General features: G+C 40.0%; 1 protein-coding gene across 2 annotated transcripts in view; it reads left to right on the top strand.

Annotated features, from left to right (window-relative positions):
- KLHL32 (kelch like family member 32) overlaps positions 1–20,050 on the top strand; it is a 197,167-nt gene that overhangs the window by 146,302 nt on the left and 30,815 nt on the right. For both annotated transcript variants that reach the window (XM_015557694.1, XM_006778235.2), the window contains exon 7: positions 14,537–15,263. In XM_015557694.1, coding sequence (XP_015413180.1) covers positions 14,537–15,263 — 727 coding nt within the window. The remainder of the gene's footprint in view (positions 1–14,536; positions 15,264–20,050) is intronic.

Raw genomic sequence — 20,050 nt, 5'->3', positions numbered from 1 at the left:
CTCCAGAGAATTTTTGTAAGAGTTTATGTGAGCCAAACCGATGACAATGCCAAGAAGCAAGATCTGGAATGCTCCAGAGAATGACAGTTTTTCAGTTTCTTTTATACAATTGGATTAAGGAGAGAACATACAGAAGATTACATGAAGGTGGGAGAAAGCAAGGCACAGGATAGTTAACAAGCTTATGGTCTCCCTTGAGGGTGGTTACACCTCTGAGGGGCCTGAAAAAGAGGCATTTCAAGGCGTGTTAACCTGGGTGCACCAAAACAACGGGCAGGGCTTGCTTAAGGTTGAGCATAAACCTTTTATAGGCCTGGATGTGGTTACCCACCATGAACTGCCCAGTTAGGAATTTGTGATGAGATCACCCTATGAGGTTGCTTTTGTTCACTGAACTTGTACAAACCCCTTTTTTTATCCTCAGGAGAAAAATATATTAATTTATTGAAATTGTTAGTCTCTTTCCAATAGAAATGAGCCTGTGGCCCATATCCTTCATCACCAGATTATTTCTATGGGAATCCTTATGAGGCCAGGTGAGTGCCCAGTGACCATGTGTTCATGCGAGTTGGCCGTGGCAGACCACAGTAACTTCTTGTTCTGGGCATTCTAAGGAAGGGATCTAAACTTAGCTGTGGAGTGGCCTAGAGTCTCTGGAATTATTCATATTCCAAAGAGACATCTGGAGAAGCCTTGACATTTATTGTTGAATACTGATGCCCTTACACCCTGCTTCTCCCAACCCTGTCTCCAGAACTTTTGCTACAAGCAAAAATAAAGAACATCTTGACTTGACACACCTGGAAGAGAAAGGTTGCCATTCTAAGATAGTAAATAGGGGCAGCATTCATAAATAAAGGTATTTCATGGGTTTCTTTTGTGCTCACAATACAGAGCAATGTGTTCTCAGTGGTGAGGTTCTACTCTTTAGTCTGACACCTCCTCATTATTTGGGGTGGCACATTGGAGGAATGAAAACAGATTTCAATTGGTAGGCAACATACCTAGGGAGAAAAATATCTTTGGAAAAAAATCCTCAATGGGTTGTAGCAATAGATATCACAGATTTTTTACATTATTCCCCTGTCTATAAGAAGTGTTATAAGTCAGTTTCCATAAATGGCACAGATCTTATGCTACAAGAACAGAAGCTAAAAAGAGCCCTGCCAGCTGAAGGCTAAATGCACACATCTTTTTTTCTTCTTCTTCCAACACCATTTATTCCCCTTGTACCCTCTTCCACCTCCACCCACTTGCACAGATCTATTTAGTGTGTGCTCTTGTTGAAGAGAAATGCTCATGTTACCTCCTCTGGCCACACAAGGAAATCAGTAATTGAAGGAGTGATGGACAGTGCACTAAAGTTTAAATGTTTTAGGAGGACCGATCTTCTTAATACTTTAAAACAAGTGAGCAAAATATAATTAATTTTGATTAATTCGTTTGCTTTTAATATAGCTTTTAATTTGTAATTCTATGTGAATTACAATGTAATTTAGCATTAATTATACTAAATTGACTATAAGCCAGCCAATCACAATAAGAAATTACTCATAGCTGAAAGTAAGACTGAAGCTCTCCATCAGAAAAGACTGTGCTTAGTTAAGAGGCAAATATTTAGGCATCTCTCTTGTTGGCTATGAGAATGGCATTGAACCTGCTGAGGACTATAAACCATTTCTTATTCTGCCCACTGTTGGGAATAAATGTAGGGTGTCCCCCAAAAAAGTATGTACACATTTTGAATAGTTATAAAGACAGTGTTTATTAAAATACATTTCGTTTTCAAAATTGAGCTATTATACACACTGTTAAAGTGTGTATACATTTTGGGGGGACACTCTGTATATATACTCACTCTTTGAATTCAATATAAAGGGTAAATAATAAAGCACACTAAGAGGTGACTTAGCAGGCTTGCCATCCTCTGAAGAATCTTGTTCTTCTCATCTCGTATAAGATTTGGGCCATGTAGAGGTCCGTGTAGTGCTTTCAAATGGTTAATTCCACACCTCTTGGATTCTAGGGGTTAGAATAGGCACTTACCTAGGTTGGCCTGTTGTTCCTCCCCATGCTCTGTGAACCAGCTAGGAAATCCTGTTTTAAATCCCACGTGCTGCCAGTATCCCGAAGCCAGTCCTATGTGACCAGTACATAAACTGCCTTCTGGAAAGAAGAAGGCTGTGCCTTGAAAAGCCGATACCAGGAGGTGATGGCACCTGTGTCATTGGTAGAGCTTGCCGGAGGTGCCTGTGCGCACGCAGGAAGGCAAGTGCCGGCTGAGGATCATGGACACTTGGGAAAGTGGCAGAAGGCAGGGTGGGTTTGGAAAATACTTGTGTTTGAAGCATTTGCCAGACATCTTTCTTTGAGAATTGGCTCCTAAAAAACAATCAAAATGAAACTTTGTGATCCTGCAGAATGTCATGTGACAGAGTTAGCATATCCTGCTTGAAGTGTATTTACATGTAGTTTAAACTATGGGCATTTTGAACATTCTGGGTACATTGGTTCAGCAATGAAGTAATGAATTTTGTATAGAAAAAAATAGCTATTTTTTTTACTTTGTTAATTATGCATCTCTATCTCATCATTCCAACATACAGTCCAGCAAATAAAATGGCTGAAGTTTTATGTAAGCATTTCGAGTAGAGAGGTTAAAACTACCCTGAGCCCAGAGCCAACAGCTACCCCGTGCCTTATGCCTTGCACACATGCAGGTGGGGTTTATACCATACCCACACTTGCAGATACACACACATACATGTGCTTATTAATCTTTGCAGCTGACAGAATTTCCTTTGTTTTGCGATACTAACCAACCATACTCATGATTGGCTGGTTGATCTCAGGATTAAAGGAGAAAATAGAAGTTTATTTTTGCAACCCCAAGTGTATATCCCATTCATCACTAAATTTTATAAGGATGTTCATGTCTGTAGTTTGTGGACAATAGCTGCTGTATGAATGCAGCTTAGAATTGTTTCCAATTTCTCCAAAACTCTTTATGATACATTTAGCCTGTCCTATTACAGATTTTTTATTTCTTTTCCCAAATATTCTTTCTGATATATCAGCATTAGTGTTGGTGGGTTCCAGCCCCTTTCTTACCCTTGTGGTTCCCCCTATGGCTTCATGGTCTTCACCCACAACAACCCCTTTTGGTCCAAGCCCTCTGATGGATGAGTTCGTTTGAGCTGTTAATGTGGAGTTCTTCGAGAACAGTGAGGACGTGGGGCAGGGGAACTATTGCTGAAATAAAGGGAGCAGCAGGGTTGAGAGAAAACAGTTACAGATACTGTATGTCTGCCCTGGGTTTTATCTTCTCGTCATTTAGAATGCCAGCGGAATAAATGGGTCTGTTAATCAAACAGCACTGAGAGGTTAGGTCATTGGAAGCTTTTTAGTCATTTTGTGCTTTTCAAGAGTGAATTTGTTAGAATTATGCTGAATACCCACTTAAAGCCTCAGCTGATAACCCTACCTGTGTTTTATAACTCGGCACTGTCAGAACTCATAATAAGTCAAACATTCTTTCAGTGGTGCTCATAAGGGAGGGAAAAACCCCCACACATTTAAGAGTAATTTCAGATTGTAAATGAAAAGGAGAGGCACGACTGTTCATTTGCACCAATCATGCCTTCCTTTCATCGGCTCTGATTAGGCCTGGTGCGGTTTCATCAGACCCCTCCATCACCGAGCTGTCACTCCAGCCGTCTGTTGATTGAAAACAATCAAGGCTCTGAAGGCACAATTATTCTGACCCTTTAACTAGAGGCTGCTGTGATAATGAAAGGTTGATTATGATAGTTTGTGCCTCTTTCAGTTTGCCAAGAAGGTTAATTTGGGCATCAGACGGATGTTTAATGGGCGCTTGCTGGCTACACTGAGGTAAATGAGAACGTGCAGTCTTGGATATTGCACGGATATAGTTTGGCTGTCAATCATTGTCATTTGGAGTTTGTGCCTCACACTCCGGAAATCACATTTTATTTTTTCCTTGGGATTTAATTTATTCTGTGCCCCGAGGAAGTTCTTTCACTCGGTGACCTTCACAGCAGCTTTCTCTGCCTTTTTTTTTCTTTTCGCTTTTTTTTTTTTCAAATGGAGCTCAAAGGCACAACACATCTAGAAGAGCGTTTTTCTTTCATTTTCACTTAAAAATGGGAACTTTAAAAATCCATCCTTATCACTGCCTTCCAATAGAGCAAATGTTTCCATTCCGATTGTGCAGCGGGGAAGTAGAAACGCCAGGGTGCTTCGGCCAGTTTGCTCATGCAGCAGCTCACACTGAGGTTTTGCAGTTTCTCACACTAACCAGCAAGTGTAGTCAGTTCCAAGTGGGCACACACAGAAGCGAAGGCCCCATTCTCCTCACAACTGATTTTTTGCATTTCTGGTTCCAGGTGCAGCAGAACTCCTTTTCCCTCCTTCTTGGGCAGTATGGGTGGAGGTTGAGGCAGGGACACACATATGTGTCTGTGAAGTATGAAGGTTATTAAAAGTTGCAGATTTCAATTTGTCTAAATCCAATACCTAATCTTGTTGCTATTTGAAGCACAGGGTAAATAAGACGAAGGCACCTAGCAATGCTAGTGTTTACAATAGGCAGCTCATTACAACCCTCCTTGATGCATACCCTTAAAAAAAAGAAAAATAGAGGAAAAGAAAAAAATGAAGGAAAGCCTTTATTTCTGTCTCCAAGCTGAGCAGGGTGGTCTCACAGATGAGGCACCTGAGAGCTAGGCTCATTGTTCTGCTTTCTCATGTGTGTTGTCTTCTTTCTCTTTCCCCCAGTGAACACTCAGCAGCGTATTTCTGTCTACCTTGGCCATTCTGTCTCACAGTCAATTATAAAGCAATTAAGTCTATAGATGTCAAAGTGGCAGCATCATAATGATTATAATTTTACATCAAGTATTCTGTTTCCACATTATTTATTTTTTGCTTTAAAAAAATGCTACTTGTTTTTGAATGGTCAAGAGAGGCACAAAGCGATCGTTTAGTCTCACCTGAAGAGGCTCCAGAAACTATATATGTATATATTTTTTTTTTCTCTCACCCGATTCTTCACCACACCAGACCAAGAATGTTTATTTTTGTCTACTGCATGAACAGCATGGATAAAATAGCCCTCAGGAATATTTACTAAAATTATTGATTAGTTATGTCTTGTTTTGTTTAAGTATTGGGAGTAAAAAGTAATTAGGAGAGAAATGTGTCAGTTAACTTGATCAGTATTGTTTTTGGGGTATTTAGAAAGTAGTATGAATTTTCATTTTAATATTAACATGTCTTATATGTGACAATGAGTGATTTTATTTTATAGATTTAGTATGCTTGCAAATTAATGGTACTCAAGCAAGGACTGCTTTTTCTTAAAGGAAATATAACTATTATTTCAAATTGTTTTTACTATAAACCTAGGTTCCTGCCTTTCCCCAATCTGTTCTACCCTTTATATCTAACTGTGGAAAACTAATGTCCAGAATGAAGGACTTTCTTACGTCCTCTCAAATGCTCCACCTCACACCCACCTCGGTGCTCTCACCTGATGCTCTCACCGAGGTTGTATCCCTCAGCAGTGATGCCCCCCTCAGAAGGTCCCACACTTCGCCTCCTGGCATGTGCTAGCCTTTCTGCTCCCAGGGCTGGAGCTGGTCAATGGGTCCAGTTTCTGTTTCCTTTCAATCCTCCCATCTGCCCTTTCAAAGTTCCCTTTGCTCTTCACACACATTGTTCCTTCTAAGCTTATAAAGATGTCTCAGATCTGTGATTTCTCCAGATTGCAGTCTCCTAATTCCCATTTATCTGACATTCAGCAAACACTTGTGGATTTACTGCTGGGTGCCAGGCACTGGAGCTGAAACACAGTCCTCTCAATAGAGCCGTTGGAATGGCTACTGCCTACTCCTTCCTTCATCCATTGCAGCCTCCTCTTCCCTCATGAGTCTTAAGAGATTGTCAAGCCACTGGCTTCCCTGCCCTGGGCCCATCTGTCCACATCTCCATCTTTTCCTTACATCACTATTATAGACCTGCTCTTTAGGCCACTCCCCCTACCCCAAAACTGATGAATAATGGCACTGGACAGTGTATCTTCTTTGACAAAAATATTACTTGTGTATTATAATCAAAAGTGTTGCAAGGTGCGAATAAAGGACTCATTGTTTCCCAGTTATTTACATGATGATGAAATTAAGTTAGAGAAGGCACTGTGAAATATTCTGTTTGTTTAAACATCATAGCCAGGCTGAAATTCACATAGTGACGAAGGTTGCCATCATGTTTATGTGTATTCTCTGCAACTTACTGCGGATATAAGCCCTGCTCCCCACCCCCAGCCCAACAGTTCCATCCCTTGGTAGCAGAGTCTGGCCCCTGACAATGTTTAGCCACGTGCTTCAGTTAGCAGGCTCCCCACTCCAAGCTCTGCACTCCGAAGCTATAAATTAATGTTTAAAGTGGCCTTTGAGGATTCTTTTCTTTTTTATTTGGAGGCTGCCAACATCAAACCTTCAATGCAGCTTAGATACTTCCTGGACATCCAAATTAATCACTGTCCCCTTATGTGAAGAGTTCGACTTTCTCTGTGTCTGTGGCCTTAGGCAGCTGCTTGAGCCCATGAGGTCCTTTTGGTCACTGAAAGTTTAATTTCAGGAGGGAGTATGTGTGTGGCGAACCTGCTATTGGTTCATTATTATTGAATTAGTTCATAAAGAAATAGTCAAGAGCTTGATGCTCTCAGGATGCTCCAGGGCATGTTTACAAATTAAACAGCTTTTTAAAAAACCATAACATTTATAAATGTACCAGCAATATTTAAAAGACCTATGGGGGAATTGGTAACATAGAAAGATGGGTTTAGCATGTATCTGAAAATCTGCCTACAATAGGCTGAAACTTCCAAATTTGCAGGATTTTTCTTTCCCCAATTCCATATTCCATAAGTATATTTTATAGGAATACATTAAGACCATCAAGGTCAAGAGTAAGCCTTGAGTTTTATGAACTGAACTGAATGGCAAGTAAGAATATGTATTCTTATTAGAATCTTCTTTCTCATCAAGTAAGTTCCTGATACATAATAAACACTCATTAAAAAATTGAGAAATAAGTGAATGAAAAAACTAAAATAAAAGATTCATAGTCACTTTTTATTTGTCCTCCTCAATACCTGGAGTTTAAATGTAGCAGGCCTCAGGGTGGTTACTGTGATTCCTCCAGTCCTATATGTGTGTCCCGGTCTATGGGAAAGAGACACCCTTTGCTGCAAGGGCTCTTGCTTTCAGTGCTCTGCAGTATGCATTTAAAAAATATGAATAAAGATGATTATTAGGCAAATATTTTGTTGTTTCAATTCTTAATTAAAAATAATTTCAAACAAAAAGTTGCAGTAATAAAAAAGAGTACAGAGAAACCCATATAATTTTCAAATTACCTCATTTGCTTTATCATATTCCTCTCTCTCTAGATATTTATTTATAGATAGATATATATATATAATGTGTATGTGTGTGTATATATATATATATACATAGTAGGAGGATATATACAGGATATAGTATTGATATATATAGTAGCAGAGAGAGTGAAGGGGAGGGCACTTTTTTCTGAGCCATTTGAGAATAAGTTGTATACATCAAGTTTTGTTTTGTTTTTAGATCTCTTTAAAAAACCTCATAACTGCTCCTCATGGACATCTGTAGTAAAACACGAAGGATTTATACAATCTGAAGAGAAACCAGAGTATTATCAGGCACACATTTTATTCTGAAGATAAAAATAAGAACATTTGTCTGTCTCCCAACTTTATAAAGTTTTAAATGAACAGTGAAAGAACATATGTTATTATCATATCTGCTAAGCTGAACATTCTTTTAAAAATCTGTCAGGTCGTTTTTTCTGATAGAACATGAACCCGGGGCCTCATCAGATTTGATTCTACTGAAATGTATTTCTTAGAGGAAAAACAGCCTAGGTGTCTGACATAAGTCTGTAGTCAGCTATAATGGTTAATGTGCAACCTCCCTTCAAAAATCTGTTTTACAAGCAGAATGTTGACACGATTTTAATTATAGCACTCAAGTGAGCACTGATATAATTTTTAATATTCCTCCATGGTAACGTTTCCATTGTTCTGGTGGAGGAAAATGCTCTGGTCCTGAGTCCCTAGTTTCTGGTGCTTTTGGATTTTATAGGTATGTTGTCTTTTTGAGATTGTTATCTTTTTGAACAGAAAATTTTCATTTGGTCACAAAGAAGAGAATATGACTATAAAATTTGGTGCATTTATTTATTAATATGATTTTTTCTCTCTATGGCAGTCATGATTCTGGTGTAATATGTCACTGCCTGGACCTTGCATGACTCACCTTAAAGAGATGAGCTTCTATGTAGTTTAACCCCTGCTCACTGGCCCTTGGGGAACTTTTCACATTTATCATCTGAAGAAGATGTGATAATAAAATGGTATATTGCTAAAGTTTTATGCTTCTGTTTATTAGAATTTAAGGCATTATAAAAATAATCTGTAAAATAGTCAATGCAACTTCCCTTGGAGGGAGTATATTAGAAGATGGACAGTGTGCTTGCCATCCTTTAGAAACAAAAAAATCCTGTCTAGGCATTGTCCCTCATGCTATTGAAGCGCCCTTCTGTGGCTTCCCACTCCTTGCTGCCCAAGAGTTCTTTGACATGCCTGGCACTTTGGTGGAGGTTCATGAATGCCAGGTCTCTGTTGGTTTGCTCTTGTGCCCTTCCTTTATTCCTTTCTGAAATTGTGGAATGCATGCTGCCTTATGGGCACTGAGGGGAGACTGGTGCCCTGGTTTATCTCAGTGGCATGACAGGACTGGCAAGGATATAGACATGTGTGCTCCTGCCACAGGGAGGGCTCAGTGTGCCCCTACAGCAAAACTGTCTGCAACCAAGTTTTAAGTAGGAGAACAATTACAGCTACCCCTGGCTGAGAAGCAGAATCAGGCTGTGGGCAAAAGTACCAGTCTTTGCTTATTCAGCTCTGGCTGAGAAGTTCTATGAAATAGTCATTGCTTTCAGACAATGTTGTGAGCACTATATCTTTTGTTAGTGTTGGTTAAAAAGATTGCATCACTCATCTGATGAGAACTGCTGTGGTAAAGGGCATTTATAGATACAGTTGACACTTGTACATTGTGAAGCTTAGGGGCGCTGACCTCCCATGCAGTTGAAAATCCACATATAACTTTTGATGTCCCTTAACTTACTCACCGTTTTCCCTTAATACCCATGGGGGATTGGTTCCAGGTACCCCCAAGGATACCAAAATCTACAAATGCTCATGTCCCTTACATAAAATGGCATTAAAAAAATGCATACAGTCGGCCCTCCACATCCATGGATTCCCAACCGTGGATCAAAAGCCCTGTCTTGAGATGCTTGAACCAAATGTACTCTAAAGTTGCTTCTTGCCCTAGTATTTTATTATGTATTTGAGGGCTTAAAAGACTACAGTGGTTATTGCATTGCCAAGGATCTCAAGGAGAGGTGGCAGCACCAACTACCTGAGGGAGTAAAACAAGAATTGTATGTACACTGCATGCCGCTATGTGGAGTTGAGAGCTTATGAGTGCTTTATATAGGGAAGCTACAAAGATGAGATAATAAATTAGGAAACTGAAGCCTGTGCTAGATAAATAAAAATATATAAGAATGGATATTATTTGTTCAAGAGAAATATGATAAATAGTCTAAGAATATCCTAGGAATTTTCAATGTATGCAACAAGTATTTATAGCCTACTATGTACCAACCACTGTTCTCATTGAAGATCTGAGGATGAGATGAGTTGATGTACAAATAAGCTGTAGCAGATGCTTCTTTAGGAAGCAACAGTTCTCCACTAGGATAAGATCAACTAGATTGGGTCAGGCAGAGTGCTTGGGTGATGCCCTGTGGTCCTTGGAGACGACAGTCCCCTGTGTTTCAGATGGTTAAGGAAACATCTTGCCTAATGGCCATCTTTCCTAAGTACTCTTTATTGTGTCCTCCCAGAATGAATCCTTTATTTCTTTCCCACTCTTGCTGGCTTGTCACCAAAAAGTGGGAGATAAGACTTGCACTGAATGCTCCATTTCCCTCCCAGTCAAAATATGCTAGAGTTTAGGATGATGGGGATGTCATCATACCAGAATAAATAAGAGAGAATAGGATTTCAACCTTCCCTGAGAACATAACCATCAAAATACACTACAAAGCGAATTGTGTCTTTGAATTCTATGATGCCCCAATGATGAATCAGCCTTCTGCTTACGGTAGACTCTAAACCCCTTAAATGGGCTCCAGCATTCCCTCCGCCACCTTGCCTGTACTAGTAATGCAGCATGGCAAGCAATAGGGAGTGCTAGGTGCGGTTCACAGTGGAGAAGTGATTTTGACGTAGCCCATTGTTTTAAATTTTTTGACAGTGCTTTCATTATTTGGATAAATAAGAGTTATCCATGGTTTCAGTGTTTTTTCTCTTTTACACTTTCAAGAAAGTAAAAACAGTACAATAACACGATTACATTTATTTATCTATTATTATAAAAGCAAAACTGCATGGAGTGATCATATGACTTGCCTTGTGCTATCATAATCAGCTGTTGAGTTATAGACCTTATAGAACGAAGGTCTCAAAATATGCTGTCTTACCCATAGTAAGGTCTTGCCCATATCTTACTATGTAGGAAATATGCTGTGTTACCCATAATAATAAACTATAAGTATCCTGTATCTTTACTAAAGCATCCTACTTAGACTTCATTGATTTAAACCTTCTTAAATTGGAAACAACATACTTAATTTAGTCTAATAAAGCAGCAATTTGCTAATTCATGAATGGGAGGAAAACTATCTAAAACTTTCCTGTTCAAAGGGTGGTCCATGTCCCAGAGCATACACATCAACTGGAGACAGTTAGAAATGCAGACTCCCGATCCCCTCCACCTTCACCTATTGAATTAGAACCTACATTTTAACCAGAAATCCCAGGTAATTCTTGCACATTTTAAGTGTGAGAAGCACTGGATTTAAATCTATATATATAGAAGCCTAAGCGACCGGCCTACTGGCTGACCGGCGGTAGCTATGATCTTCACTGACCACCAGGGGACAGATGCTCAACACAGGAGATGCCGAGTGACAGCAACTTTGCAGGGTGCCCTCTTGCACTCTGGGACCCCTCGGGGAATGTCAGACTGCCAGTTTCGGCCCGATCCCTGCAGGCCAGGTCCAGGGACCCCACCAGTGCATGAATCTGTGCACCGGGCCTCTAGTTTATAAATAATACTATGTCCAGGTGAGATTGTTTTGAAGCTGGGGGCAAAATAGTTCATTGTAATTCATATTTACCTTTGATCTGGAGAAAAGATAAACCCACATATGAATGACTTGTGTACTCTGAAACTATTTAAAAATGATAGTGTGAAAATTATAAAATCTGTGAGAAGTTAGAAATATTGGCTAGAAATAAGATCAAGATAATCCCAGAAAATGCAAACTAAATGTATGTGAACAAAGTCTTCTATTAATACACAGTAATTGGGAAATTTGAGCGTGGAAAACATCTTAATACCTGTGTACATGTGACATAGCAGTAGACAGAAAACCAGAATTTAATCAGTAATAGATGAAGGTGGCCACTTCCCACTGCCGATTTGATGCATGAGAGATTTTCTTAAAGGCAGAGAGCCTAGTTGTGGCTGGTAAACTTCTTCTCACACAGTAAGTGATACTGTTTGGTAGAAAGATAAAGGTAAACCGGAGAGTGTTAAGAGATGGGCTGGAAGATCGATTATGGTATAGGGAGAACTGATTTATGAGGAAAGAGAAAAATGATTATATGGGCAGCACTGTGCTGTAAAAACGGACTATGGAGACATGGGTATTTGTCTAATGTTTTTCCAGTGCTGTTTCCTGTAGTATCCACATGAAAGATGCAGAAACATTGGGATGTAAGAAATTTGTTACAAAGCAAAGCAATATCAGCTGGAATTAGTCTGTTAAATTGGAAGCAATATTAAATATTAAGTTTTAGAAAATTTTACCTGGTGCATGAGAAATTACTTTGAGTGGGATGACTTTATCACTGACAACTTTTGAAAGCTCTGTGGGCAAAGAATAGGAAATCATTTGCTAAGTTGTTGAATTATCTTCTCAGGGAAATAATTGGAACCCCATCCCTAGAAACTTCTAAATGATGGTGGAGAAAGCCCAGGATGCTGCCTGTGGGAAGTCTCCATATCTGGCAGAGACCTTTTGATGAGTGACCTTTTCCTTCTGCAATCTCTTTGATTATTGCTGCTGTTACATACACAGATCTTTTTTTAATGATGTTTCTATCTTATTTAAATTAAAAATGCCAGTATCTAGACACACAGCTACAGAGTGTCACTCATCTGCCCTCCATGATGTCTGTCTCCTTGGCCTTGGCAGGTTACCTGCACCCAGTGACATTCCCTTGCCACTTCTCCAAATTTCGGAAATCATTAAAAGATGCATTTCAGTGCCTATTGAAAGCGAATTCACTTCCTACATTATCTCCATTCAGAAAAGCTAAAAAGATAAGCCCAAAATATGTGCTGCCTTTTGGAGCCATTTGTCAAATGGACACAGAAACTCAGGAAGTCTGAAATCGTCTAGTGCAGTGGTTCTCAACCTTCTGGCCCTTTAAATACAGTTCCTCATGTTGTGACCCAACCATAAAATTATTTTCGTTGCTACTTCATAACTGTAATGTTGCTACTGTTATGAATCGTAATGTAAATATTTGATATGCAGGATGGTCTTAGGCGACCCCTGTGAAAGGGTCGTTCGACCGCCAAAGGGGTTGCGACCCACAGGTTGAGAACCACTGATCTAGTGTTTTGGAGAGTTTAGTGACCCTTGTTACGAGGACAGAAAGCAAGTAAAAAAAAAATTATTCAGTATTCTAATTCATTACTTTACTTCTTTAAAAAATTGATTTCAGAGAGGAAAGGAGAGGGAGAGAGAGAGAGAAACATCAATGATGAGAGAGAATATTTGATGGTCTTCCTCCTGCACTCCCCCAACTCGGAATCTAGCCCACAACCCGGGCATGTGCCCTAACTGGGAATTGAACCTTGACCTCCTGGTTCATAGGTTGATGTGCAGATGATGATGAGCCACATCAGCTGGGCCATTACTTTACTTTTCCATGTTGTTCCTTCAGATCCACATTTGTATTGCCTGGGAGATTGAGTTTAATATAGGTGCTGCACAGAATTGTTCATATCAAATATGGTGACTGGAGATATTAGATATACTTCTTTATGCTAATGTGTGGACAAGTTTGCTAAACTTAAATATTAACTCACATTAATTAAATTTCTTCGGGTGCTCCATAACATGAGTTAGTGTTTTGTTGATGGTATTTTCTAAACTGTTGTTCAGTTTTGTTATTTATGGCTTAATGCACCTACATTAGTTTAAGACATTCTCTTTATCTGTAGCCATAAGTTCTTGCAACTTTTTTTCCTGAAAGTGATCTGGTCCTAAATAAAAAGGTTAGGATTACATTGTGCTATGTTGTTCAAAATACAAAGATAATCTCTTCTATATCCTGTTTCTGGGGGAAAGGCTCTAACAAATTGCCAATATCTTACATGGGCAAATAACAACTGTCTTAAAGATGAAAACTGATTGAGAAAAAAATTTAAATTGATAGATTTCAATCTTCCTTTTTCTTCTCTTGCTTTCTGGCTGATATACTAACCAAAGGGGCAGGGGAAAAAGTCCTTTTCCTTTCTAAATCATTCTACTAGTGTCATATTGATTTTCTCTCAAGTATACCCTGTGGTCTCAGATGATCACATATTTTCTTACATTACTTACATTGATACAGCACCTTGACTCATGGGCTGACATACATTGTTTGAACTGTGATGACACCACTCACCATTGACATTTCCTGGGGGTGGGGTGTATCAGGCCTCTTTTGCGTGAAATGTAAGGGAACAGGCTGCCTCACCACAATATTTTTACTCTGAAAAGTGATTATTGCCCGGCTGGTATGGCTCAGTGGTTGACCGTCGACCTATGAACCAGGAGATCATGTTTGATTCCCAGTCAGGGCACATGCACTGGCTGCAGGCTCGATCCCCAGTGGGAGGCAGCCAATCAATGATTCTCTCTCATCATTGACGTTCCTATCTCTTTCTCTCCCTTCCTCTCTGAAATCAATAAAAACATTTTTTAAAATAAAAAGTGATTATTGTTCACTCCAAGTGATAGCTTCAAGTCCCCATTACTGTTGCTTAACATTGTTTCTAACGCCTACAACAATGTCTTGAGTTCTTTTATGTTGTTTTGTGGGGGAGGAGCGGGGGGGTGGCTGATGCAGGGGGAGAAAATTCTCAACAGGTATCAAAACATGATTTGTAAGAAAAAAATGTTAAGTGTCTGAAAGAATACACAGTGGCCTTCTACACGCCCTTGTTTAGGCTCTCTTTCTTACCTTTGTATTGCCCTCTCCCTTCCCCTCCCTCTGTTTCAGCTAGCCGTGAGGTGGTTGGAACACAACTGCCATTACCAGTACATGGATGAGCTCCTGCAGTACATCCGCTTTGGCCTGATGGATGTGGATACTCTCCATACAGTTGCCCTGTCCCACCCCCTCGTCCAGGCAAGTGAGACGGCGACGGCTCTTGTCAATGAGGCCCTGGAGTACCACCAGAGCATCTACGCACAGCCCGTGTGGCAGACCTGCAGGACCAAACCCCGCTTCCAGTCGGACACTCTGTACATCATCGGCGGGAAAAAGCGCGAGGTCTGCAAAGTCAAGGAACTTCGGTACTTCAATCCTGTGGACCAGGAGAATGCTCTCATAGCCGCCATTGCCAACTGGAGCGAGCTGGCCCCCATGCCCGTGGGAAGGAGCCACCACTGTGTGGCCGTCATGGGGGACTTTCTGTTTGTGGCGGGAGGGGAAGTGGAGCACGCCACTGGCCGGACGTGTGCGGTGAGGACTGCCTGTCGCTACGACCCCCGCAGTAATTCCTGGGCAGAGATCGCGCCCATGAAGAACTGCCGGGAGCATTTTGTGCTGGGTGCCATGGACGAATACCTCTATGCAGTTGGGGGCAGAAATGAGCTGCGCCAGGTTCTGCCCACAGTCGAGAGATACTGCCCCAAGAAGAACAAGTGGACTTTTGTGCAGTCCTTCGACAGGTCCCTTTCCTGTCACGCTGGCTACGTGGCGGACGGCCTTCTCTGGATATCAGGTAGAAAATGCCTCTTGTGTTGGATTTGTCCAGAAACACTTTCATTGTGGGATAAATTTAAAAGTCAAGCTTTGGTAGTGTGGCCATGTGTAATTGGATGAATGAGCCAAAACTGCCATTTTTGGCTAATTAACATTCATTGATTGAGTACCTACTCGATATAGAATTATGACTTTCTGAGTGATTAGTGAAGGAAAAATTCAAGATGGGAGTTAATAGCCCATCACACCTCTTTTTTGACCAAACCTCTTGTTTAGATTGTCAGCTTTTGATATTCATGGATTGTATTGCACACCTTTGCTTTTACCTTTACCCTGGGCTGCCTGACTATGAGTCTTTCATCAAAGCCAGGGCAGGCAAAATAAAAGCCCAGGAAACCCACTTTGATGGGTATAGCAATGGGTATCCAGGTAAGAGGATTGCTGTGCCTTGAGGGAAGGGATTGAAACTATTGGCTAAAGTAATGTTTTATATTACCTGTGTAGTGACTCATGGCATCCTAATCCTTCATTCCTAATTAGTCTTCCATTCTTTCTGATCATTTGGCAGGCATTATTACTTTAGTTTCCTTTTTTCATCATTTTTTAAAAAGCCTTTGATGATGAAAAAAGTAGAGAGGCTAGTGTCATGAACTTCATGTACCCATGAGCCTAGCTCCAGCAGTTATTCACTTGCTTCCACTCTTGTTTCATCCACATCCACATACTTCTTCAAATTCCCCAGGCCTGTCTTTTCACTTGTGCAGAAGGAGTCGTCGGGGCATATGTATTAACCTCCCAGTATCAACCTGTGTTTCCAGTTCTATTATTGCAGTGGTTCTTAACCTGTGGGTCGCGACCCCTTTGGCGGTCGAACGACCCTTTCACAGGTGTCGCCAAGACCATCCTGCATATCAGATATTTACATTACGATTCATAACATTAGCAACATTATGGAGTAGCAACGAAAATAATTTTATGGTTGGGTCACAGCATGAGGAACTATATTTAAAGGGCCAGAAGGTTGAGAACCACTGTATTATTGAAAAGACCTAAAATGTTCTCCTTTGAAAGGTTTGCCTAATGGGGAAGAAAGTTGTATCTTCTCTTAGTTGGAGGATACTCAAGCACTTAAGCCCTGACGTGATGTTAAACAACCCAAATAGAACTTAAATTTCTATCTCAAGGTCAAAGAGGAAAAGCAAATACTGTAAGTCTTCAGTTAATGACATCAATTGGGTCTGTGACTTTAAGCAAAATGACATATAAGGAAACCTATTTTACCATGGGTGGTTGATATAAACAAGAGTTAAGTTCCTATGGTCTCGCAACTACATTCTAACAAAGTGACATTGAACGAAATGATGTTATTTGAGGACCTGCTGTACTAAGTAATTCTGAGATGTTTGCAGGGAGAAGAAACATTTTTAAGTACACCTGTGAATGCTTCTCAGCTTCCTTCAACAGTCTCCCCTAGTGGTTTAACTTCTGCTCTGACAACATTTTCCCCTGTATTTAAACTAAATTTGTTTGGACTCTGCCCATTTTTTCCTTCTGCTGTCCTCAGTAACCAAGGAGAAAGCCACAGTCTCGCTTTTTGTGGGTAGTGCCTCAGTTATTTGCAATTTACCAATTTTCACTGAAGAACCCAGCTTATGTCAGGGCTTAAGTGCTTGGTAATGAATGAATGAACCTGAGATTATGACTAAAGAAGAGGATAATGAGGTGGACCCAACAATTGCTGATCCTATATACCAAACAAACATTAGATATGTGTACGTGTTAATATATATATATATATATATGTGTGTGTGTATGTATATGTGTGTGTGTGTGTGTGTGTGTGTATATATATATATAGCAGTAATATGCAAATAAGGCCAAGACTCCATAACGGTCACGACCAGCTCAGGAGGAGGGGCCAGACGTGGCCCCGAGCCCGAGAAAACAACACGTAGGTGCAGCCTGGAGCCTGAGAGATCAACACAGAGGGACACCTGCCCCAAGCCTCAGATGCGGCTGGGGGCAGGCCCCCAGCGGGGACACACACACACACACACAGACACACACACACGGTGCCTGCTCAGAGCCTCCCCCTAAGCCATCAGTAGGACAGCCCCTGAGGGCTCCCAGACTGTGAGAGGGGGCAGGCTGGGCTGAGGGACCCCCCACCCCCCAGTGTACAAATTACATGCACTGGGCCTCTAGTATTTCAATAAAAGCCTCATGTGGTGATTTGTTCCTTTCTCTTTAAGTATAAATTTCAATAGTTAAAAAAGTAACTACCAGGGTTGTAACCCTTTGCTGAAGAAACTTCAAAGTTGGCTATAAATAAGTCTTTGGTATAGAAAGAACAGATCTCTACCTGACTTGGATAACAAAACAATGATGAATTCATGAACTTAATGTAATTTATATTTTTTTCCAATTTATATTCTTTCCATTGACTCATTTAGTTTTCATATGTTGTTAATGTACTGCATTCCTACATTAACAACATCTTCTGAATTTTGCATGAATTTCTTACAAATAGTTGTATAAATATTTCCCTTTTTTTACTACAAAACTAGCTTTTTAAAAAATGCTGGAGTTTCCCTTACATAGTCTTAAGGATATAACTACTTAGTACTTTCTTTAGTGAAGCCTTAAAAAGGCACTGAAGCTTACCTTAGACTGGCTATAGCTATCACCTGGTATCAAGCTGACTTCTACTTCAATATGGTTCCATATAATTCCATTTTATTAAATGCATCAACTTATTACAGACCTTATTGCTATATCACTCTGTTGTTTTCCTACATTTTCTTTGTTCTTTTTTTCACTAATGTACGCTGCCTGTGTTAACCATACTTAATGAAAACAATCACAATTTTCTCAGGTTTGTTTCTCCCTACTGTGTACTTGAGATGAAAAACACACTTCCCTGTGTATGGTGCAGTACTTTTAATTGGAAAGAGGAGGAAATTACCAGTGACATTTCTAATACCTTAAGTCGTCTGCCTCTTTTTTCAAGCCCAACTTATAATAAATCAATTGTGAATCTAACCATGGATAGGGAGGGCAGGCAACAAGATTTGCTAATGGGCCCCTGTTTAAAAAGACAGATATATTTCACCCTGACTATCACTGATTTTGAAGAGTTACCCTGATTTATTGGAGCAGATGAAACTGTTTGAGGCTATTCCTTATCCTTTACTAAATAATCAATTATTTCCAATTTAATTGATGGGGGATTGGGTCATTGACATTCTTCTGGTATTTTGCAAGCTTTGCCTGAGGTAGAGGTAGTACGGATTATAGAATGTGGATTTAGGCCTCATTTTTGTGCCAGAGAACACATGAATGTTCTTTGGAGACTCATAATTTTCCGTGTGCCCTATTTCTCCTCAAAGCCCCTTCCCTTTCTCTCTTCGTTTTGGGGTCAGGACACCTTGAACATCTTTTCATGGTTTTTAAAGTGAGACAAGGGGAGATGAATTCAGAAAACCAGGCTGTATGGATATGCCCATTAGCATTTGATTTAGGATATTAGAGACAGTCGTATTTTACAGGCTCCTGTAGTATTTGCCATTGTGACCCAATTCACAAATGCTGCACATCATTTCCACTTGAAATTCACAATACCGAAATAAAATAAGAATTAAACATCCTCCAGTTGTGCTTTGAAAGGTCTGCTCTCCATTGTAAGGTATTGTCTGTGAAGTACTAAAAAGATCCTTTTGTGTGTGTGTGAGTGAAAGTTAATCCTGAATTCATCTTGCAGAACAACTTACCTTTTCATTTTTGTCAAAAAGCATCAGGATAATGGGAAGCTAATGACAAAATCAGTTTATTTTTAAAACTATAAAAGTAAGACAAATGCTACTGCATTTGCCCAAATGCAGTGTTTAGTGCTTTCTTGATCCTTTGGTGAATGCTGCATTCTTATTATTAAGTCTAATGCTGGCTCATAGATAAATAGGATTAATTCAGCAAACATACTTCCGGCCCTCTAGGAGCTGACAGTCAAAGATTTTTGCAGATATTTCATTAATGAGAAAATAGTTGTTAAAGCTTCTTTAACTCTCTAGAAGATATGTTTAGTTTTATGTTGATTAAATTTAGATGAAGCTTGCATTGCCCCATTTTAAATAACTTTAATTTATTCAAACCTACTAAAGGGGCTTTGGCTTTTCTAGTATTCATTAAAATTAGAACTATGTAAATTTTTCATTAACATTTTTTTAATGCCATAGCTTTAGCTTTGGTCTATCTGTGCAAATACTGTGCTTGCATCTAAAAAATTATATACAAAATATTGGGAACTAACAGATGGCATGACAGAGGCTGGGTTGTGGTGCACTGAGGTCACAGACTAGGGTCACACACATGAAACTTGCTCCACTTCTTACCAACCAGGAGATGCTGAGCAAGGTTCCTAGGCTTGTTAAGTCGTATTCAGGCTAGTGCTGGAGGGACAAAGGAGAGGAAGACATAGGTCTTATGCTGGGGCTCTTGGTATAGCAGAAGGAACAGACTTTTAAAAGATAATTATAGTACAGCATATGCTCTGTATGAGGGTAGAAGTCTTTCCTAGGTACAGAAATAGTGCAAGCAGGGAGGAATTAGTGCCAAGGGCATGAGAGATTTCAAACAATTTTGTAGCACCTTTAGTCTAACTAGGCCTCTGGTCCATTGGCTGCTTCCTACTTACTCATGAACCTTCCTGTCCTCATGCTAGGGCTTCATGGTCCAATCATTTCCATAATTCTCTTGCCCCCTGGCAAGCACAGTGTTAGGCAAATTCAGTGGTCCACTTTGTCTGTGTCT

The sequence above is a fragment of the Myotis davidii genome, unplaced genomic scaffold (genome assembly GCF_000327345.1).
Source record: "Myotis davidii unplaced genomic scaffold, ASM32734v1 scaffold269, whole genome shotgun sequence".
NCBI classification, from domain to species: Eukaryota; Metazoa; Chordata; class Mammalia; order Chiroptera; family Vespertilionidae; genus Myotis; species Myotis davidii.
Note: the sequence above shows the minus strand (reverse complement) of the source record. Positions and strands in the feature narration are given on the sequence as shown.